The 27,440-nt window shown below is 39.8% G+C and overlaps 2 protein-coding genes across 3 annotated transcripts; one reads left to right on the forward strand and one right to left on the reverse strand.

Moving 5' to 3' along the window:
* Positions 1-513: 513 nt before the first annotated feature.
* acsf2 (acyl-CoA synthetase family member 2) lies at positions 514-26,835 on the reverse strand. The gene is given in 18 exon segments (XM_018689434.2): positions 514-1,471; positions 2,182-2,250; positions 2,373-2,487; positions 3,084-3,221; positions 3,316-3,467; positions 4,068-4,175; positions 14,750-14,826; positions 15,019-15,110; positions 17,423-17,574; positions 18,630-18,725; positions 19,247-19,409; positions 19,931-20,049; positions 20,145-20,198; positions 20,356-20,484; positions 23,008-23,144; positions 23,147-23,202; positions 25,647-25,999; positions 26,696-26,835. Coding segments are annotated over 17 exon segments (1,839 nt in total). The 5' UTR covers positions 25,766-25,999; positions 26,696-26,835; the 3' UTR covers positions 514-1,408.
* Positions 5,161-14,497, forward strand: chad (chondroadherin). Of its 2 annotated transcripts, none has more exons than XM_018689432.2 (4): positions 5,161-6,685; positions 10,288-10,451; positions 11,193-11,335; positions 12,338-14,497. In XM_018689432.2, exons 1-3 carry the CDS (start codon positions 5,900-5,902, stop codon positions 11,332-11,334), a joined length of 1,092 nt encoding a protein of 363 aa, XP_018544948.1. In that variant the 5' UTR covers positions 5,161-5,899; the 3' UTR covers position 11,335; positions 12,338-14,497. The 2 variants fall into 2 exon arrangements, with proteins under 2 accessions (XP_018544948.1, XP_018544949.1); XM_018689433.2 differs by having other exon boundaries at positions 5,165-6,685; positions 11,193-11,346; positions 12,339-14,497.
* Positions 26,836-27,440: the final 605 nt, after the last annotated feature.

The raw sequence follows: 27,440 nt of genomic DNA on the forward strand, positions 1-27,440 counted from the left end.
CATTCCTTTGGCTTTCAAGTGATTTCTTAAGACCCAGGGCGGATGTTGGAGCATGTTAAAGCCAAATGGTTTGACTCTTGCACTTGGCACTCTCTTTAAGAATACCATGTCCTGAAATGTTAAATCCAAACCCAAAATATGTAAAATTAAAAAATGCTAAATAAACCTTGAGGTTCCTCTGTAATAGCCAAGAGAGCCGTTTGTTTTCTTCTGGGCTCTTAAGAGCTATTTCTGGGCCGAGGCCTTCAGGTCTAGACAGAGGATGACATACGATCCTACAGCCCAGCGTCAGGTGGACTGCACATGTAGCTCAGTCAGACTCTAGAGGAAATTCTTTACAGCTTTAAGTGTGTGTGTCTGTGATACTTGCTCTTTTTAAACGCCACAAAGTTTTCATTTTTAATCAGCATGTTTCTGAAGGGCATTCCAAGGGCTTAGGAGGCGTGCACCTGCCACCAAGATCAATAAAAATACCTTCATTCTTCCCGTAAAAAGAGAAACACCCAGGCCTGGTTTTAATAATGCGGTACAAAGTTTATTTCAAGTTGATGTTAAAAAAAGATTTTTATAGCTTTCTGCAGGATAAAAAAAGAGGAACAGTGGAGAACTGAGTGGTTCAATAAGTTCTCCACTGATATTCTATATACTGTATGTATGATTGAGTGCAGAGGCTCAGCAGCTTCACGAGACGCCCACTCATTTATGGATCACTTTGGCTTCACATTTCTATCATACCTATAAAACTAAGCAGTAGTGTGTTATTCTATATTTTTCTTACTGTCAACAAATCTCACAAAAAGGCTCAAACCAACATTACATTACTCAAACTCTTTTTAACTTTCCTACAGTTCCCTACTCTGTGTGTGGCACTCAACCCCAAACCCACTGGTTCCTAGTGAAGATGTAAATATTTAATTTCAAACAGTTCCAAATATATGGTTTCATTTTTATAAAGAGCTCAGTAACTTTCTCAAACATCTGGTCACTGTGGTTTTTAAACAAAAGTTACTCAAACTGGTCATAACAAGTGCATTTGTTTCAGCTGCAGAGTAATACACATTTTGTCAAATCCAAACTACAGTGTGTGTTCGAGGTTGGACCCAGTGCAACTGTGTTTTTGTCTACACAGACAGATCAGTTCATTGTTCGTTTTGGTCTTTTCACGTGATTGGTTGACCGTCAGAAAAATACACAATATGACAACTCTTATCTTTTAAAAAGCGGTTACAGGAGGATACACAACCATCTGGATCAGCACATACCCATCTATCACACGTCTACAGGAGGCTCAAACTGTTATTATTATATCTGGAGATATTCGAAGCTGCTCTGATGGCTGGGTATATAATCCTAATTGGTGTTTGTGATACACAGTATACAGTTTCTCTCCATACATGAGTGGACCCTCTCATTTTCCCTTCTTCAGTCCCAGCTGACTCTCAGCGTCCGCACGTAGTTTATGCTTCTGGATCTGAGGAGAGAAAGAAAAATGTGGACAATCAGCAGGTTGTTTGAAGGTTTTTCCTTCAGGTAGTGATGTGAACTGAAGACGGCTGCAACTATATGGCTAGAACAGTGTTTCTGAGAGGTGGGATCCACATCTCCTGGAAATTCCTGCAGCCAAAAACGCTGCATTCAAGGGCAGCCTGCAGTATCGCACTGACACACCAGCCTGACAGGTCCAGCAGGCTGGGGACAAACTAGTGTACAGGCTGTGAAATGTGCGTCCTGTTGCTGTCCTGGAGAGTACTGTTAATACAGAGTGGATCATTCTGGTGAAATAAAGTGACCTGAATTGAAGGAGGCTGATTTTATCTGATACGCTGCTTTGGGGCTGGGGTTGGTCTGCCGCCTTTCTGGTTCATCTAACAGGACATGATGTGCGTGCAGACGAGCTAATAGCTCCCTTTCCCTCCTGTCTGGGGGCAGTAGGGGCAGGCCTGTTCAAACACAACGTCCATGTCTACACTAAATTATTTTAAACAGCATCCCATGAGAGAAACTAAAGACCCAGAGGACTTTCGCCCGGCATAATTTATCACAGACCATTACAGCAGTTGCTAATTATAGATCTGTTTTTCCCCTCTGTATACATGCCATCTTAATAAACAGTAGAAAAAAAAATTGTTTTTCTGTCATTAACAATAGTCTAGGTAGAGCAGGCAGCTGCTGCAGATTTACCTTTCCAGTAATAGTGAGCGGGTAGCTGGTTACAAAAAGTATGTAGCGAGGAATCTTGAAGTGAGCGATCTGAAAGGAGCACATGAGGAGGAAGATACAGAGTCAAGTTTTCAAAAACATGTCTGACAGGAAGATGAAGTATAAAATAATTCCAGCTTATTATGAAATATGAAAAGGGAATAGCGCCTTACCTGTCCTTTGCAGAAAGCTTTGATTTCCTCGGCAGTGCAGTCCTGTCCGTCCACAAGTTTGATACAGGCACAGACTTCTTCACCCATACGAGCGTCCTCGACTCCAACCACCTGATAAACAGAGAGGAAAACACAACACACAAAGTGCATGAACACACTCTGTCTGGAGTAACATACAAAGTATCAGTGGTTTCATGACAAAAAGTGTGTTGATAAAAAAAAATCACTGCATTAAAAAGGACTGTGTGTAGTTTTTAGTCTTCTGTTTTTAAAAGTAGAACTTGTCCACCTGATGTGGTAACTGATATTACCACATCAGGTTGTTGTCATGATGCCTCTACTTCTGCTACTGTTCATTATACTAGTCACTTTATTAGGTACACCTTTACAATCTAATGTAATTCAGTACAAACTACTCTATTTATTTTTCAGTTGACACTGTTGCTCTCACATAAATTTCATGAACATTTAAATGATGGCAGAGCTGTTATATTGCATTGCAGTAGTTTGTACATGTGTACCTAATAAAGTGGTGACTGAGTGTACACTTTAACATCTGCCATTCTCCTGTATTTACCACAGTGGTTGCCATTCTGAAAAAGTTACATAAGATCACTGTGCTCTGGAGGTTGGTGTCCAGATCTTTCTTTTTCTCACAATATGAAATATACACAAAGGTCATGGTGCTCTTTCTGTTTCAGCTCACCTGTGCCTCCTTTCACTTTGGGGTGTGTGTGCAGGAACTGTTCGATCTCAGCCGGGTAAATGTTCTCTCCTCCTCTGATGATCATGTCTTTAATCCTGCCCTCAATACGACAGTAGCTGTACCCGTCCATGCTGCCGATGTCTCTACAGGAAACAGACGGAGCGTTTTAAAGATCAGTTACTGGAATGAAAATCCAAATAAAACGTACGTCTCTGTTGTATCAGTGCTTCCACTCACCCGGTTTTGTACCAGCCTTCTTTAGTGATGCACTCCTCTGTTTTCACTTTGTCCCCCCAGTACTCCAACATCACACAGTGTCCTCTGATCATAATCTCCCCCATCATCCCCAGAGGTACGATCTCTCTAGTGGTAGGGTCCACTATTTTAGCCTGTGATTTTTATTTAACAAATAAAGTTCTTCACTGCACAGAGCATGAAAGCATGAAACTAAATGTCAATGAAACATAAAATTCTATGACAGCAAAATAGGGCCATTCTAGGTTTAAATATATTTATTTCCAATTACAGAACCAAGGGAGGGGGGGGTATTCAGAGGAAAAGTCATACATTTCTGAGATTAAAGTTGGACATTTTCGAGAAAAGAAACCTGGAAATTCATTGAGATCAAAGTGGCACAATTTTGAGAAAAAAAACTCTAAAATCTTCTCTGAGATTAAGAGACTTTCACATAAACTTGTAAGTTTTGTCTCTTATGTCTTGGGCTGGGTGGATAAATTTAATGTCAGCTGATTAGATATTTGAATTATCAAGCAGGTGTACAGGTGTACCTAATAAAGTGGCACTGAGTGTAAGAGAAACATGTTCTTGTTTAAATTCAAACATATTCTCCAACCCTAATGACAAATCACCCTCCAGTAGCATTGTGGTCATTGTTGAGGTTAAATTTAGTATATATAAATATATATAGAAATAATCTATTTTTGTAATGATGTCTTTGGTTTTTCATGATGAATAGCCTGTTGACGTACCTCTAAGTGGTCTATGATGTAGCCGACTGTCTCCGACTTCCTCTCCAAATTGTCTTTTGGGGAGGCGCAGAACGTCACAGGGCTGTTCTCCGTGGTTCCATATCCAATCTGTCAAACACATCGAGCAGCATGACAGAGGGATGAGGAGCAGGTCGGTGCAGGGTGAGGGCTGAGCGTCACATTTACACAGATGCATGACGTTTAAATCCTCAAGCAAAGAGTGACCCTGTTTTTCCTTCACTGAGGTTTTCACATTCAGTTTCTACTCAACAGGTGTGAGCCTCAGAGCTCAGTGAGGTATGTGTTGCTCCTCTGATAACTGGCACACCTGTGGTGAGGGACACAGTGGTGTATGCTTTTACGCTTTTTTCATCACTACCTGTTGTGTTTTTTGTTGTTGTTGGTTTTTTGCATTGACTGAAATTAACTGTGGTTTTTAGATCAGATCATTTAACAACTTAACTCAATTACACCTGTCTGACACAAGTTTACATCCAGCGAAAGACAAGGTCATAAATATAATTGATAAAAAACAAAATATTGAAAAGGAAAGCTACAGATTGGTGGCATAAAATATACTTTTTAACTCTCACAGGTACAAATTCAATCAGAGGCAGAGAAGTGTGAGTCTGCAGGAGCATTTTAGAGGAGGTTACACTGAGGACGTTTACCTGGAAAATCAGGGAGGAGACGATATTCCCAATAAAATGCTAGATTTGTTAAGTAAACTCTAGATTCCATTTATCCTGGGTGGGTCCATTTATCTTATAAATACACCCACCTGAAGCCAAACCATCCTTTGACCCGAGCCAGTCAACAAAGTTCTGCTTCACCTTTTCTGAATTTTCCCTTATCATGAAAAGCAGGTGTCAAGACACTTTGTTCTCGGTTCTTTTTCACATCTTTCTCAGCGACAGACTTTGAAAAAATAACTTCAGCTGCTCTGTGTCCTGCAGTTGAAACCACATAGAATCACAATCACCTTTAACAACTCACAGGTTTGACTGCAAAAGACCATTACATAACACAACACTCATTTTCCAAAGGGAAGAATGCACACAGGAATGTACAGTGGCATCTAAAACTCTCATTCCTGGGATGATGGAAGTATCCTTTGCAATTGTTATGACTTGAAACAGCATCTCGCTTTCTTGCCAAACATCTGGAGGCTATTATAGGTTATAGAACAGCTGCAAAGGAGTGGCTCCTTTTCCTGCCACCGCAGACTGAAAAACAATAGAGACGTCTGGCATGCACAGATCGCACCTGACCTAATGCCACGTTGTTAAAAAAATTCACCTGGAAAACTAAAACTAGCACACAGCATGTGTCTTGTTCTTGTGATTTTGTCTGGACACGTGCATCCTGCAGCAAGCTAAGCGTCAGTGTATCAGTCCAAGTCCTGCAAAAAAAGAAGAAGTGGCAAAGAGAATGAGCGGCCCCGTGTCGTCTTCCTGCTCACTCAGGGTTAAATTCTCACAGACACTTGACTTCCTCTTGCAAACCTCTCACTCTAACACCCCGGCAAGCCCTCCTCGCTTTTTTTCCCCTCAAGTAAATGTTATAAATAGTGCTGTGTGTTCTGTTGACTGGCCATCCTCCGCTCAAAGTGAATGTCTCTCTGCACTGCCCACCTTTGCTCACCTTTTCACTCCTCTCTCGTTCCGTTTTTCTCTAAACACACACAAAAACACTTTGGTTCAAACTTTTCCTTTTCCCTCTTTACAGGTCTCTCTGCTTCTCTCTCAGAGGCTTTTTACAGGATTTTCTGATTGTTCTTGTTCTGCTAAAAGACTGGAAGGAAATCTTTAGATATTCAGGAGTCTGTCAGGATGCGTTGTGTAAGTTGGTTGTTGTTGGGGACCTGCCTCCTGGTCCTGGGCCCAGCGGTGCAGGGAGCCCCGAGCCAGTGCCCCAGCCTCTGCCACTGCCACGGTGACCTTCAGCACGTCATCTGCGACAGCGTCGGGCTGAGGAAGATCCCTCGGGTGTCAGAGGCCACCCGTTTGCTGAACCTGCAGAGGAACAACTTGGGCAGCATTCCCACAGGGGCCTTCAGCGAAAGCAAGGGACTCATCTCTCTGCACATGCAGCACTGTCAGCTCCGAGAGATCGGATCCCAGGCCTTCAAAGGGCTGAAGAAGCTCATCTACCTCTACCTGTCCAACAACGAGATCAACAGCATCAAACCCGGTGCCTTCGAGGACCTCACTGAGCTCACCTACCTCTACCTAGATGGGAACCAGATCAGCGACCTGGCCAAGGGCATCTTCTCCCCCATGATCAACCTCTTCATTCTGCAGCTCAACGACAACAAGCTGCGAGACCTGCGGCCGGGGACCTTTACCGGTGCCAAAGACTTGCGCTGGCTGCACATGAGCGGGAACGAGCTGACCACCCTGCAGCCGGGCTCTCTGGACGATGTGGAGAACCTCGCCATACTTCATCTGGACAGGAACAAGATGTCTACCTATCCCAGCGTGGCCATGAGTAAACTGCGCGTGGTGGAGGAACTCACGCTGGGGAGGAACCCCATGAGGACCATCCCAGACAACGCCTTCCAGAGCTTTGGACGTTACATGGAGAAACTACACCTGGACAACATGGGTCTGGAGAAGGTCAGTCGATGGTTTTACTGGGTATTTACCAGATCAGTCTTAGGATTCTTATTTCTAGTGCCTCAAATGAAAGGTGATGTGGCTAAAGAAAGCAGATTTGTGACTTAAGATTTGTGGGATCTTTTAAGATTATATCATTTCAAACTGCTTTTAGAACATTATTACAAGATAAGTTAGATAAAGTGTCTCAAAAACTTTTAAATATGTTGAGCTGCTTTTCAGACTTCAGGGAAAGTTAAGAGTTGTGCAGAGGATGTGACAGAGAGCTCAAAACTTCAGTATTAACTACTGAAAATGCAGTGTTTGTAAAGCTAGTAGATGAATGTTTGGCAGAATAATAAATTCACATCCTGAGAAGGTCTTTATATTTGTTTGTGTCTTAATATTTGTTTATTTGTTTTGGTCTGGCACCCATCTATTTAACTATTTTTCATCAGCATATTTATACTGTACGTACAGGTATGTTAGTGGTTAACCCCCCTGCAAACAGCCAACAGACATTTTCCTAATTTCACCAACATCTGACTGGGATTATGTGTCAATACATGCCTCTGCTTTAGTTATTTATCATTAAACCAGGACTCCCTGATTAGATAAAGCAACCAACCAGCATTAACATCATTTTGTAGCTGAATCTCTCTTAAAACATGGTTGTTTTTTTTTCCAGTGTATCCCAGTAATCCAAATCTGATGCACTATTTCTCCATCTATTGAATACAGATGTGTCTTGGTTCATGCTTAAGGATGCACATGTGTATTGGTAGGAAAGGCTATGGAGTTAAGAAACAACTTAAAGTGTGATCAGTGTCTTACAATTACAAAGTTCAATGTTCAGTTATAGTTGACTGTATCATCATATGTCAGTGATGGATACTCACTTGATGTGAAAACAAAACACTCAGTGTCTGTGTAACTGAAATACTCAACACTAAATAATTCATGAAGTTACCGTTGAGTTTTTAAAGGTAGTTTTTAAACATCGGTATCTAGTCATGAATATAATTTTAGGTCCTGTCCAGACCCCATAATGGCTTTAAAGATAAATCTGAGGGATCACAACATGAAGGGTTGAGAAAATATATATATACACATTTCTGATGCACAAAAATACCTGTATTTTTTCAGATTTTTTTTTCTCAGAATTTTTACTTTCATGTCTGTGGGCTCTAGAAATTATTTAGTAGCATAGCACAAAATTATATATGCAGCCTCAGTGGGACCCCTCCCCTTTTAATACAAGCACCTGCACACCAGCAGTTTTTTAGGCCTTCATTAGACCCTGAGTGACGGGCATAAGACAAAGGTAGAAAGCCATTTACTCAGGCCCTGTGCTGAGAGAGGATGACTGTATTTCATAATTAAAAACCACAGAATATCTTTTCAACATTGTCCAGTCTGTTTAAACATAAAGGTACTACATGACTACTACCTGCTGTCACTCTTAAACCAATGGTCAGGTTTTAATACAGGAGTAATGTTAAATAATAACATATGTCAGATTTATTAAACCACTATGCTATCCATGATGCATCACAACATGTGAACTGAGAGGTTCTGTCTTAGAGGCAAGAACTTTTACTGAATAAAAACAGACTTGACAGTCTTTCTGTGGGCCCTCCTCATATTTTGGCCCATCATACTCTTACTCCTACGCTCTTGGATTCAAGTAACACAATCTGAGAAGGAAAAATGACTCTCAAGTTGAAATGCTCATCACCCACGTCCGCACTAGGGCCACGTTTGCACCGATAGCAGCCCTGCATGAAAAATCAGTTTGAATGGAGCCAGCCCGGCAGCACAGCTAGGGACGCCAACACAGAGGGTACCAGCAAAACAAAGCAGGGCAGCTGAACCTGGATAAAATAGCTGTTAAATCCTGTTTGTGACTATACGTCATTGTGCATTGTTTAGGCCTATGATAAACCTTTCACCAGGACAACAGCAAAGACAACAATAACACAGGCCCCTGCACTGTTTTAATGCACAGCTGTTTTCAGTCTAAACCCCTGTCACGGTCAAATATCCTGCAATGAGGTCACAGTGGACACTGTGGATTATCTAGAGCAACTTGGGGCATTGTTTTATTCATCTCTAGTGTATTAGGGTGGAGAAACAAAACTGCAAAAACTGTCTACATGGCTAGATACAACTAGTGGTGATGTGTTTTTTGTGATTTGGATGAACCAGCCCTTTAACTCTGAGCAAGTGAGGCAGCTGGAAAACACTTGGTCACAGCTGGAAATGGCGTTAAACTTTCATAAGACACTGAAACTGATACTATTTGACATGATTTTCACGTGACAAATAAAAAGTCCAGCTACAACGTGAAGACTTGACCCTGATCCAGAATTTGAATTTTCACCAGTGGAATCTCAACAATGATGTCCAGATTATCAGACAGATTTGAGACAGATGTTGTCCCTGCAGCCTGTAAAACGTCCATCTGTTCATCCAGATCCTACACAGCTTCAGTATGAACGTATACAGTATAAGCTCTATGCTATACCACACTACTTTTCAGACATTCCTGAGCACACATTTGCTTCATACTTGAGGTTAATCCAATATTTGAGTGTACTTGTGCCACAGTATGGAGGCATCCCAGAGGGGAAAACTGTAAAATAACAACCTTCTCACGCTGGTACTGTGTGAGAGCCAGGTGGAAGCAGCAGGAGATGGCGAGTGCAGCACACATGGCTTGGTGAGATTAAGCCATTTTCCAGCCAAATGCAGGTATTTTTAGGGTGTTTTTGTTTGCTGGACCTCAGCCAAGTGTGTCTAATTATTACACACGTTATTTTCAGCGAGGTGTGTTTTCTACTTTGGCTGGGAAGGTCTTGTAAACAGGTCAGGAGGGGTTAGGAGGCAGGTAAATAGAGGCAGGGTGTTCCACGGTGCATGAAGAGGAGTATTTTTAGCTTGCCATCGCCCCAGTTGAATGGACAATTGGGCCCTTTGCGAATGCCTTGCTGGCAGAGGAGTGGCCCAAAGAGGGAGACGACAGAAAGAGTGAAAACACCTTGGCCATGCTGGAAGTCATCCATCTTCCATTGCTTCAAAATACCAGGCCCTCAGCTACTTGTCGCTCTACAGTGGAAATTTCCAAACAGCCTCATCTCCTCCAGACTCACATAAAACAACTCTTCAAAGCTCGGCTCCTCTCTAATCCGCCCTCGTCTTCCTCCTTGGACGAGACACAAACTTGACACGACGTGGATCAGTTCATCTAGCACCTCTCTGAAGCTTTTAGCGCCCTCGCAGATGCATATGAAGTAGAAGCGAAAAAAGGAGGGCAGTGACTGTCAGTGTTTACATAAGTGCCGGTGCAGAAGGATGAGAGGAGGCTTTCATGCCAGAGAAACACTGGCGAGATTCCCCTCGTTCTGCATCTGTCTGCCTTCTGACAGACACAAGGGTGGTTATTGGTGGTAGGTCAGCATGCCAGGGTGTAAACCATGTTTTAACAACACTGTCTGCAGTAAAAGCTGACAACTACAATCCTTTAGGGAGATTTTTTATTGATTGATTTCATTTAGATATAGAATTCTTCAATGTTTTGACATGAAAAACAGCAACTTGTGTATTTCTTTGTCCTTTTCTAGTTCTCTGATGGTGCGTTTACTGGTGTGACAGCCATCAAGTCCCTCCACCTGGACAACAACAAGCTAAAGTCCCTTCCAAAAAGCCTAGAGTTTGGCACCATCACCAACCTCACCCTCTCTAGCAATCCTTGGAACTGTACATGTCAGCTAGCTCCTCTGCGCAGGTAAGAGACTCACCTGAAATACTGAAACAACCCCATACAGCTATGGAAATGGCCCACAATGGCAATTTGTTTGGGATGTTAGCATTTGCTAACCTAAACACAAAATACGGCTGAGGATGACGGGAACGTCTTAAGCTTTGTAGGTATTTAGTCATGAACAAAAGTAAAGGATGAACTGAAGGTATCCTATGGAGTGTTTGACCTCTGGAACACATTGGAACAGACTTTCAAGAACCACAACAATTAATTGATTAGTTGATCAACAGAATATTTGATGGTTCCATCTTCTTAAAAGTTAGAATTTGCTGCATTTCCTTGTCTTTACATCTTTGGGTTTTAAAACTTACTAAGACTAAATAAGACTTCAGGTATCGTCACCTTGTGCTGCAGGAAATTGACATTTTTAACAGTTTTATAAACTAAGTGATTCATCAAGAAAATAACTGGCAGACTTATTGATAATGAAATCACTAGCTGAAGCCCTGTTTTGTGTTACATACAATGTATGCTCATACATTTTGTTTGTTTAGAAGAAAAGCCCACAGTACACCTTCAATATTTTGACCTGATAATGATGCTAAAGGAAAGGTTAAGGAATTAATTCCTCCTAAGGGGACCATCCATCCACTCATAGCAATGATTGCACCATTGACCTGCTGGTGGCACTCGATGATGACACTTGGAGAGACCGAGCAGCTATCATAATCACTCTACTCCTCATCTTTTGGTTTCTACCCGCAGGTGGATGGACTCTAGCCGCAACCGTCCAGACGCAATGTGCGCTTCTCCATCGTCACAGAAAGGCAAGCAAGTCAGAGACAGCACTGCCTTCAGTGGCTGCAGAGCCAAGGCAAAGAGGGCCAAGAAGGGAACACGTCATTGAACACACAGCTGTACAGTACAGTATCTACTACCCAACGAGCCAAAGATATGACGAGAAAGAGAAAAATCCTAAATCAGATCATTTTCCTAGAAGACAGGCAACCTCACAACAAACAAGACTGATCAAAAATATAAGCAACAATAAAACCATTAAAGGAACAGTTGGGTAATACCCATACCATTCTTACTAGTATACCACCAGTGGCTGTTTAGCTTAGCATAAAGACTGGAAACAGCTAGCCTGATTCTATCAAAAGGTAAGAAAAAGCACCACTAACACTCACTACATCTCATTTGAATAATCTGCACAAAACCAGAAAAGTAAAAACAGCTATTTGTGGTTTTAATGGAAGTTATGTACTAGACTATTACTTGGCAATTTTTTGCTGCCGGCAGCTTTATATTTAGCATAAAGACATGAAATCTCAATAAGCGTAATTCCCAAATGTCAACCTATGGTTAGGAATATTTGAATTCCACACATAGCAGCTTTAAAATGACTGTAATAAATCTATAACAGTAAGTAGCTGTTTATGAAAATGTAGCTAGCTACTGATCATCCAAATGTAGCTGGAGACACCTTTATGAGAAGTTAAATGATAGTTAAGTCAAATGTTTTCAAGTGACACCCTCACTGATCACTACTTTTGCAAATACCTGAGGTGTAGTTTTATTCCTCACTCTGGCCTCTGTTTAAGTCAAAATCACATCTTTTCTGAGATGGTCTAGTATTGGGTTTTACAGCTGGAATTCTGTATAATGCAGCACTGGATTCAGATATTACCACATGAAGTTTAGGGTGGTTTTGGAGTGGCCCGGGGTTGGCTTTGCATGATTTTGTTTTTCTTTTCTCTCTTCCTGACCACAGAACTCTCTGTCCTCCTCTCTGTCCCTGTCTGAACTTTTCCATGTTGGCCCTGGGGTCCAGTACACCGAGTCCAGGTCATGGGGTCTCTGGTTGGAGGGCAGACTGTTTGATTTGGCTGCTGATATTGTGTCTTTTCCACAGGAGGCGCTGAGGAGGAGCCTGTCCGGGTGACCGGCTACAACATGCAACGAAAGCAACGCTAACTCATTCTACTTTAAGACTTTCCATCTATTCATCTGTCAAAATGCTGTCATTTGTGTAAACACAGACAAACACTTTCATAGATATACAACCTCTCTGTCTGTCTCTCGCTCACACACAAACACATACACAGGTACACACAAGAAGAACTTTATGGACCTGAGACATATTATCATTTACTTTTCATTCATTTATATTGAAGATGAAGACTTAAGTATGAAGTGGAAGTGGACCACACGCAGGTAACCACCAAAATAAAGGATACATTTCAATAAACTTAGGCTACAAGGCCTATTGTGGAGGTTTTGTTGTCTTTACCTGGTGCGATCAGTTGCTCAGAGTGCAAGGTAAACAGTAAACACAAAAAGTCTGACTTTTTCCCTGAGGATGATTAATACACATGAAAATGCTGTAAACTAAAACCAGAGGAGTTTACAGCTGCACTAATTTATTTTTTGGCCACTTGGAGGCAGTGGAACAAACTGAAAACATTTTGACCTTCTAAAGTTATGATTAGAGATGTCCCAATCTCTTGTATGGGTACCGGTGCTGATCCAAGCATAAGTTGAAGGCCAATAGTGTTAGCACTTTTACTCAATATAGAGGCTGTGAATGTGTAAAATGATTTGGATGCACACATCCGGGTCCCAAAGCACCACTCTGCAACACCACTGAGCAACCATAAGAGCTTCTGTAGTTACTCCAACAGAGTGGTAAGTCTTCCCTCTAGTGGATTGCACCACATCAGTTTGAGGAGTTGCATTCTCCCACTTAATCCTTCATTCATCAATAATTTAAGCTGATGAATGGGTTTGTTTTGAAACAGAAGATCCAGTCAAACACAAGGTCTGCTGAAGTCTGTAGGCTGCACCTGTTGTTTCAATGTGCAAGATACTTCTGCTGCTATGTAAATAAAAGTATCAGAGTGGCCTAGGATTTGACAGATACCCAATATTCAACGACTTAAATTGGGATCATGGACATTCCTTGTTATGTTTGCGAACCATTGCCTATTCACACACGCAGCAGATGTAGCGCAGCATCATAATTTGTTTAAAGTCATGTTTCCAGCCACCACCAGTGTGAGTAATATTCTCTCTCTTTTAGCTCTCCACCAACTCCTAAGAAACATGTCTGGCTCTTTAGTTGCTAAATGCTCCACTATTTTCACCAGCTTGTTGCTAATTTGTTGACTGTTTGTGGTTTGGTGCAGAATCTGTGGGCTGAAAAACCGAAACAATGAGTTAAAAGAGGCTACAAGGCTCCTAGAAGCTGCAGAATCAGGGGATAACTCTTTGTGGGTTTGTTCCTGCTAATGACTCACAGTTATTATTACACTCATTTGTGCCACTGAATATAAAAAATAATGACTGTCGCAATTTTAATGTAAAACATCTCTAAAATAGGTGATGCTCCTTTATTTTGGTGGTTATCTGTACAAACAAGGAATTAACAATGACTTCCAAAACAAGAATAAGAGGTAGAGAAAGCCTTCTCCTAAACTAGGAGGAATTATTAAACATCCTACAACTGTCGCTCAGGCAGGCATCAACACCCACGTACCGTCTGTTCTACTTTGTGATGTCAGTTTCACACCCTCGCTGACTCAAGCCATGACATTTAAAGTGACCACAAAAAGGACATAGCAACTGAAGGCAGACAATATTTTTCCAAGAAGTTTAAAAACTGATGAGACTTGGAAGATAAACAGGGGCATTAAGGCATATACTGTAATTTCCAACATATGTGTTCATCTTTCAGTGCCATTTTCCCTGTATGAGGTTGTTTTAAAATCCCAAAGATCTATAAAACTGGATTTAGTTGATTTTTGCCACAGATAATGTAGACAAATAAGAATTCAAAGAGACATCTAAAAAGATGAACACAGGGTTATTGTGTCCTTACTTCAGTGCAATTCAAACTACAACGGATTTGTAAAAAAAAAGAAAAGTAAGAAAAGTTTCTTACACAACTATGGGGGTACTGACAAGTGTGACTTTATGCATATCTAATGTATATTCAATATCTTAACATTTGCTGGACTTTTGGAAGTGGTAACAAGTGTTCACATCCAATAAAACTTAAACAAAACTAAGCCTCTTTTTGTTTTACATAGATCTCTGATGATGGATTTCTGCATAACATGAGGTGACTGTATGTTCATGCTCTTCTGTGTTTTTCTAATGATTTGTCTCCCCCTGGTGTCTCAAAGCTGAACTACACCATTGAATCATTTTGTGGACTAAAATGATTTTTTGAGTTGTTCTGTGAGATTGATTCTTCATATTATCTCAATATAATTCTATGGTCTTCTTATAATCCTTAATGAGATGTAAGATTAACTCACTGTTATTTCCTTGATGCCCATCAAAGATACAACTTTCTTTACAAGCTCTGGAGGACAGGGGGATCCAGCCATGATGCCTACAGTTCAAAAATAAAAGTAACCTGTGAATTCCACACTGCTGCAGAAACAATAAGACAAACCAAAACATCAGCACAAAAAAAGGTATTAAACCATTAAAATGGTTACTTCTTTTGTTTGAAAAACAAAGGAAACAGACAATAGCTAATGTGTAGGTTACTGGTTTTTACAAAAGCAGAATATTTTCTCACCTGCTTCCACTGTTGACAAGTCATATTTAGCTAAGTCTGGCTGGTTAATCATATCTACGTACATGGTTGGGGTGCCGTAGACGAAGGTGCACCTGTGAAGGAAAACCAACAAATGAATAGGAAGAATACACCATCACTGATAAATTACCTAAATAAACCTGTGTCCAATATGTACATTATCTGGAATTTTTTATTGGTGTATGTGTATTTTTTTTTTTATTTCAAACCCCCAAAAAAAAATAAAAATTAAAGCAACACTAGGTGACACAAACTGATGGCTCCAAAATGCAGCAGCAGATGCAGAGGGCACATGGCAGGATTACTGAGGTGGCACAAAAAGACCACCACTTTCAGGCTGGGGTCCTTGCTCTGAAGTAGGAAGGACTATACTCGTCTTCTCTTTTGTTATTCTATTTTTATTTTAATTTTGGTTGATAAAGTGTGACTATTTTTACATAAAAGGTTTTACTGTCTTTACTCAGATACAAAAAGGGTCACTAAGAACAAGTTGGTTTTTGGCTCAGAAACTCATTTTACAAGTTTTGACTCAGCTGATTACAGGAAACTGAGAGAAAAGCTGCATTTACACATTTTATTTCCTTTAACAGTGTCACAGGTCTCCAGGCATGTGTTGTATATTTTAATAATATTAATAATGCAGTGTCCTGGATGTTACACTGAAAGTGACTTTTCTTTTTCTTTGTTAAACAGTCAAAAACCCTAAAATATTACATATTACAATAATATTAAACAGAAGAGAAACGCAGGAGATTTTCACATCTGAAAAGCTGGAAACAGCAGCAGCGGTTTCCCTGTACAAAAACAAAATAAGTAACTATCAAGAAAACAAAACCTAATTCTAACTGCTTTTTCAGTTTCTTTTTTATAGATAAAAAAAAGTCATTTCTGGTTGAGAGACAATGTATCATAATAATATTAATAATGCTAGTAGTTAGAGTAATAGTAATGCTTTTCTATGTCATCCTTTGAACTACATCATAACTAAAATGCAACAGTCTCCACAGTCACAGAAACACTCAAAATGTTATATTTTGTAGAGTTTATAGTAGTATACAGTATTCTATTTTTACACACTAGTAAGAAATCTTTGAATTTTCTTTTAAATTGAGAATACAACATAATACATGACCAATAAAATAAACTATATGTCACCCAAAAGTCACTCACTCAATTATGTTAAGTCTTCCACAGCTGAACAAAAACTGACAGTGTTGAAAAGCAGATGTTAAGTTTCTTTGTTCCTTACCAACAAAACAAAACAAGAAGTGATGTCTGATAAAATGATGTCTGATAGGAAGTGTCCATGAGAAAAAGATCCAACACTAAGGCTGCAGGCAAATAGTCTTTTTTGGTTGAGTGAAATGACCGGACGTATCTAAGTGGCAGCCATGATAAGAGCTGGTCGAATCCTTCTAAATGTTAAGAGAAGGAGCTTCAGTGCTTCCGATCTTATCTCCTTTGGCATAGGATACACTGGACTTTTCTTTACGAAAGGAAAGGAGAGAATGCTGTCCCACAATATCTTGCAGCAGCAGTTTTTAAAGCAACACACAGCTGCAGACCGATATTCATGAAACATATACATATATAGAAACAACAAAATGCTTATTTAATACTTGTGACATGATCCAAAACTTATGAAAATCCTTGCATCACTGGCTGAGCTCCAAATCCATAAATACAGTTTCAAGTCCTTATTAATTCTCCTTCACATCTTTCCTTGACCACATGACATTTTCCATTGATGTTGAGAAGTGGTTAGGGAATGAGGATTTTTTGATTACTGGACCGTAGCCTACTGCTTTCCAGATTCTGCAGACTTAGCTCACTGTTGGACCCTGACTAGAACTACACCCGCAAGCATTTTTTCCTGATCCGCTTTAGACTAAATTGTTTTTTTGTTTTTTTTTTTCAGTTCTGTAACCTGTCTGAATGCATCACATATCCTGATGTGTTGCAATAATTCCTGTCTGTTGAATAATTTCAGGGAACTTACACTGATTACGATGTGGAAACATGATTTCTGTCTAAACACAGTAAATAAGAAGATTATTTCATGTGCACTGCTTTATATTTGCACTAATTATTATTCCAACATGTAAGCTGAGGAAATCTGAGATGTGCTGCACAGCTTCAACCTCCGTCCACAGTAACAGCTAAAGACGCCCTTATAGTTAGTTATTCAGTTTAAAATAAGCCCAAATCCCAAAGCTGCCTCTTTCTTACCTTGTATCCTGGAGCCCCAAGGTACAACACAGCTCCAGAATTAATGGTGATTATATTCTAAGCACATTAAATCCTTTGTTACAGGGTATTAAAACAGCTTCCTGTTACCCCCCACTACCATTTGGAGACATGAGTGTGAGTAGATTTCTGATATTACCTTTCACTCTCCAGAGCTGCTAGGTTGGCCTTTCCATCGTATCCAGGAGAGGGAAAGACCAGGGAGATGCCGTGCATGGCCATACACATCCCACCACCCACAGAGCCGAAGCAGTGGTACAGAGGAACAGGCAGGCAGATCCGAGGGTTAGGCTGGAAGGGAAAAACCAAGAGACATTTAGGTCAGAAATCAGGACACCTCTGTCAGCTGCAGAGGATGATCTATCATTGTTCACTGGGAAGCTACCAGTTTACATTAGCTAGCATGTGCCAGCTTTTGGCCAGTATCATATGCAGTTGTCTGTTAAATTAAAATATCAACAGCCTAAATATAAGGTGGTAAATACACCAAAATAAATTGTTTAATATTCTTTGACTTATAAAGCATGTTGCCAAGACAAATGGAAGGAGAACTCCAGTATCTTTTAAGTTGGGCCTCATTTTCCCATATTTTGGGGTGTTTTGATAAGGACAAAAACCATTGAAACTGGTGTAGTATTGAGTGAGAATGGTGTATCTAACTGTGAACAGCTGCTGCAATGTAATCCAGTAACAGTCCACATCTAAGTGCTTGTTTTTGCCACTGACAGATTGTTATTACAAGTGTCTGACAAATCATGGATAGGATTCCTACAGGGATAGACCTTTTTATTAGAGAGTAAGATCCTTTTTGTTCAACAAAAACTTCACTTTATATCAGTACCAGACTCCACTGACAAAAACAGGAATTTTACCAAGCAGAATCTGGGATTTACTGGAATACCACTGTCTTGATCTGTTAGTTTTTTAATGTTACTGTGTCACATTACTGTGGTGGAAGAAGCATTCAGATACTTTATATAAGTAAATGTACCTTGTCAAAGCACACATCTGTCAAGTTTAACTGTTGTAAAAATTACATGTAGGCTATTACGTGGTCATTTAAAACATATGTAAGGCACATGGCCACAATTCTGTAATATTAAGAGCTATGTTGACTGTCAAAAAACAAAAAGATATAGCGCAAATTCTGCTGTTGGTGTGAATCTATATTTTTCTATATATTCTCCAGACTGCTTCAGTCAAATAGGTTTTAACAAAATCATTGGGTTTTATTATTATGGCTCTTCTGTGTGTTCATTTAAAAGTACAACACACTACAGAACTCACACACTCGCACTCTCAACTGTCAGCATAGGCTTATTAATAAAACAATGGTTAAGACTCACCCTCCAGTTGTATCCCACTCTTCTGCCAATAAAGTAGGCATTGTTTACGATGTTGTGATGAGACAAGGTAGCACCCTTTGGAGCCCCAGTTGTGCCCTATTGATAAAAATGAGAAAATAAAAATTACTGTCTTTACAGGGCCATAAAAATGGCTAGATACAGTATGTCAAGGTTACTCTGATAGACTGCTGTTATTGCTCTATTAACATGGTGAAGCCAACACTCCGTGGCCACATAAACAGAGTGTTTATCTTAATAGTTTTACTTGATTGGTTGGACATGATGTCAGTACCATTTTGTAACATTATTTATTACACATTCACAAGGTGACAAAGTGAGAATATGAAAGAAAAGTGAATGTTTATGTCACAGAGCCATCGTCAGAACAACTTTTTGTCAGTGTACAGGCATTTTTCTCATATTAAAAGGGTGAAACGTTCCACTTCATAAAATGTCTGGAGAAGGAAAATCACAGCTAGGAAGGAACAAAACCTGTCACTTCTTCAATGCTCAAGTCAAGAAATTATATTAAAAAATAACAAACATGCTTAAGCTCACACAGATTTCAACAGGGCTCTTTAAGATTTATTAATCAGCAGAAATTAGGCGACAATTACCGAAGTGAACTGGATGTTTATTGGGTCGTCAAACGAGAGTTTCTTCTGCAGATCTTGGAGCTGCTGCACGTATTGACTGCTGCCAGCCTGCATCACGTCGTCCAGATGAAGCATTCCTGGATGTCGACTATCCAGAACAATCACAGAGCGCAGGTCTGGGAGTCTGAGCAAATACAAAAATATGGGTCATGCTTGGTAATGGAGGAGCTCCAGGTTATACTGTAACATTTGGCAGCTGTGACTCTGGCTGGCCTTGTTGAAACTGACACAGATACACATAGGAGATCAGGTTCCCTCAGTGTGGTACCACCCACACAAAGCCAAAAAGGCTTTGTAAAACCTTCAGTAGTTGATCAGTTGATTCACTGGCACACAAGATAAGAAAATCTTCTTGGCCAAACATCACAAATGTAAGATCAATAGTGTTTTCACACAATATTTTTGGATTTTAGAAGAGAAAAGACTTCAAGGTGAGGATTAACCAACTTGTTGGTTTGGCTTCCCAAAGCTTTTCTATGGCAACCATCCAAATGAAGGTAGGGTGGCTCCAAAAATGGGCATGTGCTGACAGGAACATTGCATTGGGCATTTTTGCTCTGCCACTTTCTAATGTGTTTTGGCCTTCTCAGAAAAAACACAAGGAGTCACACTTGACATTTGCATGTGTATTGCCAGGGGCTGTACCTGGCACTCTTAATGTCTCCTGGGCTGGATGACTCGATCTCTGGACATATTTGTCGCAGCATGTCACAGTACTTCTGAGTCTTAAACTGTGTGGGGCACACTATAGCTTTACAGCCGACCTGTGGAAAGGAGCAGCAGAGGATTCAGCTTTTCTGATGTGATGCAGTCTCTCTACGTGTCACAACAGTGGAAACAGTATGTGAATGTCACCAACCTTCCGCAATGCAAACTCCACCTCCTGCAGCTGGTATGCTGGGTTCACAGACACCTGACAAGTGGAAGAATGAGAAAAAGCTGATCATGACAGAGGAAAAACTAAAGCTTAGGTGAGTTAAGGTGAAGCAAAGACAGTGTACACAAAGAACAAACTGATGATGAAGGATGTGTAAGTCTAAGTTGTACACTATACTGTAGCTTTGACTCACCAATATAATTCCAGCTCTGGCTGTGGCAAACTGGAACAGGACCCATTCATAAGTGTTAGGTCCCCACACGCCAAGCCTGTCTCCTTTATTCAGTCCAAGAGCCAGGAGTCCAGCTGCAGCCTGGTCCACCTGCAGAGACATTACAAAAGGCATAAAGTAGTTTTATATACTTGTCGACTGGAGCTGAAGAAGATACTGAGGATTCTTTATGGACTGTATTTTATTGTATATAATATTTGTATATAATATTTATGAAGACAGTATATATAAATCCTCTTGTCTATGTTATAATAGTTCTGAATCTCACTTTTCATCTTGCATTATTTTCAAACCCAGCTGTGAGAACAAAGTCTAAAACCTTAACAGTTCAAAATATTTAAAACTCCAGAGGACCAAAATGCTTGGTGTAATATCTTGGCCAGCTCAAGCCTTTGCTTAATACAGTCATGATGTTTGCCAACAAAACAGAAATGAATCATTCATATTATCAAACCATTAATCTCAGATTGTACTAGTGCCAGAGACAGGACAAGACCAGGAATAATATTATTTATGCAACAAATTGACTTTAAAGATGAATTAAATCTTCAGTAAATGCAAAGGAAGAAGAGTGGACCTAGCTATGAATGGATTATTGAAGACATTTTATATGTCACCTGCTATCTGAAGTTTCTCTGTGCTCTTTGTTTAGGGTTAATGACATCAATCTGTGATATCACTGCCAGTTTGTCAAGTCTCCACCCTGAATCCACATGAAATGTTTTAAGGTCACTAGGCAAAAGTTCACTGCCTGAACATGCAGGAGAAAACTTAATCTGACCCGTCATTACTCTGCAGTCGGTCAGTGTATAAAGCCTCACTATTACTAGCTGCAACATGTTTACACATGAATGAATCAACTAAAATCCCGTACAATACTATTATATTATAGTGTGCCATCTGCACAGTCAGCACTTTCACTTTTTTTTAACATTAAGTATATTGTGATGTGTACTTTTACTTGAAATTGTGTATTTATACTGTGGTAGCATTGCACATGTACACAGACATAAAATTAAATGTACCCTCTTTTCTTTGTTATATTTCCTCCCTTACTATTTACTTCGAGATGTGGGTCTAATTTAAAAACATTTAACGTGTATATACAGGGAGCTATATGAATATTACCAGTCTAAACAACTTACTGACAGAGGAGCGACATGGAGACGTATCCTATTTCTGTCCTCCCCTCCCCCACTGTTACACTTGTAGTTTGATTCATTCACTACAAACTCATCTGCCATTTTGGGGGGAGGGAGGGAGGTTCATCCCTATGAGCGAGCCTTTTCACACTGTCACATTGTTTTCACATAAATATCTATTAAAATCACTCTTTGATCTAAATGAATAGAACTTCAGGAAGTCTCTTGAATGTTGTCAGGGATATAGGTTTGGTATATCACACTATTAGAGTGCTAACCTGGTACTTCATGATAGATAGCGTTGTATATCCACCTGTACTAGGAAGTCACTGTCCTTTACTGTATTGTCTCTGAGTGAGCTTTAGCTGTAGTGCTTTTTCCACTGTCAGTTTTGCCTGTGGTCTTTCTCTCAGGCTGTATATAGTCTCAACAACCTACACCAATAAGGTCGGGAAACCTCTATGTTGCCTGAGAGATGAACTGTACACAGTAAAGAGTGTACAGTAATAACTTAAGGCAAGAAAAGCAGAACATAGCAGCAAATTACCAGAATGTCACAATGATATGTTTGTGCTGTTTTTACTTTGTTCCTAAAAGTCTGGCAGTATCTGTCAAATACTCATTCATGCAAGACAAGGCTTACTACTGATTTTCACAGACAGAATCAAAGAAGGTGCAGCAGGTAGTTAGCAAAATGAGGTCTAAGGTTGATTTTCAGTGCTTTCAATTTTACTATCAACAATTCAGCAATTTGTTTTTTTAAATTTTTTATAGGTTTGGAATTTGCACAATGGAGCAGGTGGAGCCACACAGACCATCATTTCCTAACACTTTATTTGGGTCATAAAACAGTGTGTGGCTTGAAGAAGCTCCCATTTCCAAAACCAGCATTTAGATTTTGATGCAAGTCATGAAAATATATATATATATATAAGCACAACAGTGAAATTAGAGATGAGATAGGTCTAAACAACTATACCTTGTTATACAGTAGCACTGAATATATACCATAGATTACTGGCCATGACTCAGACTGAGTTACTTGAAAGTCACCCAGACGTGTACAATGTCCAAAGTAAAATATCAAAACCTTGAACAACATTTATTCTTATAACTGTGGTCCAATTAATGAGTCGATTAATAATTAAGAGTCAACTGAAAGGAAATCAGCAACTATTTTTATAATCGGTGACATCGTCTTTTTCAAGCAAAAGTAACAAACATTTGCTGGTCAAGCTTCTTAAACATGAAGCTCCTCCATTTTTCTCAAATATTTTGGGGTTTGGACTGTTGTTTGAACAAATTAAGTAATCTGAAGAGTTCACCCATAATGACTGTTTCTCGCTACTTTTTGTCTACTTTGTCCACTTTTTGCCAGAAACAACTCATAAATTAAAACAATCGATTAATCAGAAAAACAATCTGCAGATTTGTTGATAATGAAATCATTAGTTGCAGGAAAAAAACTCACATCCTTCTGAAACTCTGCAAAGGTCTTTCGGACTCCATCTTGTAGAAAGGCCATTGCCTCCCTGTCAGGCCAGCGCTCCACAGCCCTCAGCAGAGACTCTCCGACTGTAGTGTGGAGCAAAGATGCGGACGAGGTGCGTGGGCATAACTGGTAGTGAGAGTTGGGATGATGGGTGGAGAGTCCACATGGATGCCACTGCAGAGAAACACAGACACATGTTTTCAGACACTGACAGACACTAATTTTGTTAGGGGTCACATTTGTGAGAATTACTTGCTTTTATTTGTTTTGTTTGAAAATAAATTAAATAATCTATGAAAACTGTGATGGACACCTTTCCCATTTTTTTTTACAATAAAATTTTATAGACCAAACAATTATTGTATTGATTAAAAAAAACAATCTGCAAATTTACCAAGACCGGCAATAATCATTTGTTGCAACCCTAATTAATTGATCATAAAAATAATCATTGGTCACAGCCCTAGTTGGATGTCTTGTATCTTGTAGAGAAATTAGAATTTAACTTTGTTTAGATCATTATAGTGAACCAGATATTCGATCAATTTGATAACCTGGAACCTCTCACTAAACCTACTGGACTTAGGAGTTATCATTAATTCCACTCTTCTACGATCTCTGACTTCAGTCTTTCTGGCTACAGTAACTCTGTTTACCTCTCTTTCCCATCAGTCCCCTAATCTAGACTCAAACAAAAAGAGAGAGAGCATGTATTGGCAGTCAGGATCCTCACACTCAGGTTGCAAACTCACTGATCTTCTAAAAACTCATCCTCAGATCCCAATGGCTGTTGTGAGCTTATCTTTTGTTGAACTGATAAGTGATGAGTGACATGATAAAGGTATAGGGATGGGTTCAAGCAGGTTTGGGAGCATTTCACTTTTCATACATGGAACCAGGGACACATATTTAACTTTACTTGGTTAACTTATTTGTAGTGGGTTGTAGATTATAACCAAGTCCGGCTGCCTATGAATCAGCTCTTTTTGGATAACCATGACCCTGATGACTAAGAATCTCCACAGACATCTTGTATTAATGTAGAATCAATATGACTCCAATGAAGGAAACGGTCACTGACTCAAAATCAAGTCTACATCCTAAAACTGTTAACATCATGAAAACTGAATAATATGTGTGCCCAGGTCAGTTAAACCATAGGTAGAGTTGAAACAATAAAAACCAGCACATTCAGCTTATCTCAGTTTGGGCTTGGGAACTACACATTTTTAACAGGAAGCCTGCATGAGTGTGGAGGAAGGGGAGGTCTAATGACAGGTGCTTTAAGTTGTATTATGGGAAATGTAGGATCCACTATTATTGGAGCTTGACCCACACTAGGGACAAAAAAGTCAGGATATTGCTGCCTCTGTTTCTGAACTAACAGTCAGGTGATGGGTTAAAAAAAAAAAAATCTCACTGTCTTAAGATCATCTATTTGTATGACAACATCAACTGAATGTCAAATCTCTTAAAACTATTTTTTGTTGCAGAGCCTCTCCTCAGACTGAAGATTTGGTATTAATAACCACTTTAACACCCTTATCATTCCTGCTTGTGATTTAGAGGAACTATTCCCAACGTCAAGATCTGGGACAGTTTCCAGCTTTTTCTGCTTGCTTGATCTGACTGTATAAGCTGGGATCATGCAGTTGTACCTTTCCCTAACTGCAGATTTTTGTGGTGTGTTTCTAAGTCGCAGAATAAATTCGTCAAGAATGATTGATGAAAGATTAATCTATTTTTTTTTTCTATCTTTGCTTCTTCTGAGAAGTAATGACAATTGACTTTAGTCTCAAAAATTATTAATAAACTGACATTCTCTGTGAGAAACAATCAAAAAACATAAGCACACAGTAATGTTTATTTTAAAGTACAACAGTAAATCTTTACAATTAAAAAACTTTGTAACTCATGTAAAACAAAGTGGATAAAGTATTTTTCTGATGTTAGATAGATACTAAAAATACTAAGTGTACGTACTTCACCACTGCTGTAAGCTGAATCACACTGACTTCTGCGACCTACTAACACGAAACAGGCATCATTCTCCAGGGTTTGAATTAACTTGATAGAGATCAATGCTTATATTTGTTATTCCAGTCACTGTTTCAGAGAAAACCATCAGGCTGCAAAACAGTCATTAATTCCTGAATGCACAATAATAGGAAAATCTGCACAACCTAACAGAACAACCGTACACTAAGTGCTATAAATACCATGGCATGAAAAACAACATAGTGGGGTTTCCCTTGTCTCCTCCCCTTTCCTCCGCTGTTCGTGCTTTCTTCTCTTCTAGTAATACTGTATAAATCAAATATCTAAATCGCAGCTGTGTGTGCAGCACAGCCGAGAGCGGGCAATACTCAAACATGGCAACTGGTTTGCTTGATTACAAACAACTTAAAAGTTCGTCACAATCATATGATCCTTCAGTGTAGACGCTATTATTTTGTTACATAATCATATAAGACACGAAAGAAATGTCGACACGCAGATGGAGGTGATTTCTGACAGGATTACATTATTTTGTAGCAGATGTAGTTTAAAAAACATTTCCGCTACTTTAACTCTAAGTGAAAGCAGAAATGTTATTTTCGAATAAAATGCCGACTCACCGACTTGCTGCAGATAAACCTGGCTGACGCGTCCATGGTCTCTGCAAAACTTTTAAAGTTCTGGAAAAGCTGCAGTTGTTCCGAAGAGTCTGAGAACAAAAGGCGATGTTGGAGATCATTGTGTGCAGCTGCAGCTCACCGCGCCTTCCTGCACTGATTGTCTGGTTCAGCGAACAGAGATCTTCTTCAGATGGAGGAGAACCTCAGACTGACAGTGCACAAGAGGAAAACTACTTCTCTTCAGGAAAGAGCGGTGTGTAGTAATCGTTGGCAGCTCCTTGTTCAGACCTTGATCCGTTACCACAAACGAGCCACCCCTGGCCTGCTAGGGGCGCGGTTAAGTCGCACTAAAACTGAAAGTATAGAAGCAGTAATATCTGACATAAAATACTCTGCATGGATTCATCACATGTGCTTTCAATTACTTCCTAAATTCATTCTTAAAATAACACCCAGCCTCTCTTCCTCATTGCAAAATCCAGAATCTATGAATATATTTTAAAAATTCAGCACAAACGTTTTTTCAACCCAACCAGTCGCCACCTTCGGCAGATGATTCTGAAAACAGCTCTCTGGTCTCACTATCATGAGCAGCACCAGCGTTGAAGCTGTGCCGGGGATTCGTGTCTGCTCTGCGGGCAGGTTTTTCTCGTGCTCTCTAAAGAGATCCGGAGCTTGTTTCCAGGTGATTAAACCCGCGCTCACAGGTGTTTCATGTTTCATGTGTTTACCAAACATCCTACACCATCATGCCTTCCCCTTAGGTCACTACTCCTTTCTTCATTGTGGACGCTGGTTTTGTGTGTTTCTGTTGAAACTGCTCCCTCATCATCTTCATGTCTGTCATCCACATAGTGCAGTCTCTCCTGTCAGTCTCCAAACTTTTGCTGACTCGACCGCTCATCCTCCCCAGTCTCTCCTCCTCCTGCACCCTGATCCTCATTCTCTGCAGCAGCAAAATCAAGGTTTATACCTCAGGCATTTAGTTTTAACAGACTTGCTAATATCATAGCTAGAACAATGTATCAGAAAAGACGGCCAGACATTACCTCCCTCTTTCTCATCTCTCCTTACTGCTTCTCTGTCTCTGCTTCGAGCGAAGCATTTCCTGATATCTACCGAATGAAGTTTCAGTTAGTATAAGGTCATTATGATATAAACCTGACTGTTGATGTGTCACCTTATCACCACCAGTCCTCAAACTGCGCTCAGTGTCTCACACCGACACATGGGCAGGCTGCGTGTGTTTGAGTTCACCTGTTCAAACACAGCGACATACACTGACGTACAGAATGTGCTCATGGGATATAACTTCTATTTGGAGTGACCACTCTTGCTAGAAATAAATTCTTTCTATTCTTTTTCTGAATTAATACAATGATAAGTATTTATTGTTGTTGAAAATTAATCGTGGCATTTATACTGGGGCCAGCTTATTTATACTGGGAGCACGTGCCCCAGTAAAAGGGATCTGGCGACGCCCCTGATCACTGCCAAGGAACAAGAACACCACAAGATAAGCACATTTTGGACTGGTAAAAAAATAAAATAAAACACAAGGAAACAGACATTGGCGGGAAACGTAGTCAGATATTTTACTTACGTAAAAGTAGAAATGCAACGATGCAAGTCAACATTTTACTTAAGTAAAAGTGAGTATTAATTAGTATTTTCAAAATTAACTGCTAGTAGTACAAGCATCCAGATCCGTTCTTTAGGTAAAAGGAGTAATACCACACTAAAAATACTCAGTTATAAGTTAAAGTCCTGCATTGACAATGGTACTTAAACAGA

Source organism: Lates calcarifer, linkage group LG23, assembly GCF_001640805.2.
Source record: "Lates calcarifer isolate ASB-BC8 linkage group LG23, TLL_Latcal_v3, whole genome shotgun sequence".
NCBI lineage: Eukaryota > Metazoa > Chordata > Actinopteri > Centropomidae > Lates > Lates calcarifer.

Coding starts and splice junctions, on each gene's coding strand:
- chad (XM_018689432.2), top strand. CDS start 5,900: ATGCGTTGTGTAAGTTGGTTGTTGTTGGGGACCTGCCTCCTGGTCCTG. Junction 6,686..10,287: donor ACAACATGGGTCTGGAGAAG/GTCAGTCGATGG, acceptor GTCCTTTTCTAG/TTCTCTGATGGTGCGTTTAC. Junction 10,452..11,192: donor CAGCTAGCTCCTCTGCGCAG/GTAAGAGACTCA, acceptor TTCTACCCGCAG/GTGGATGGACTCTAGCCGCA.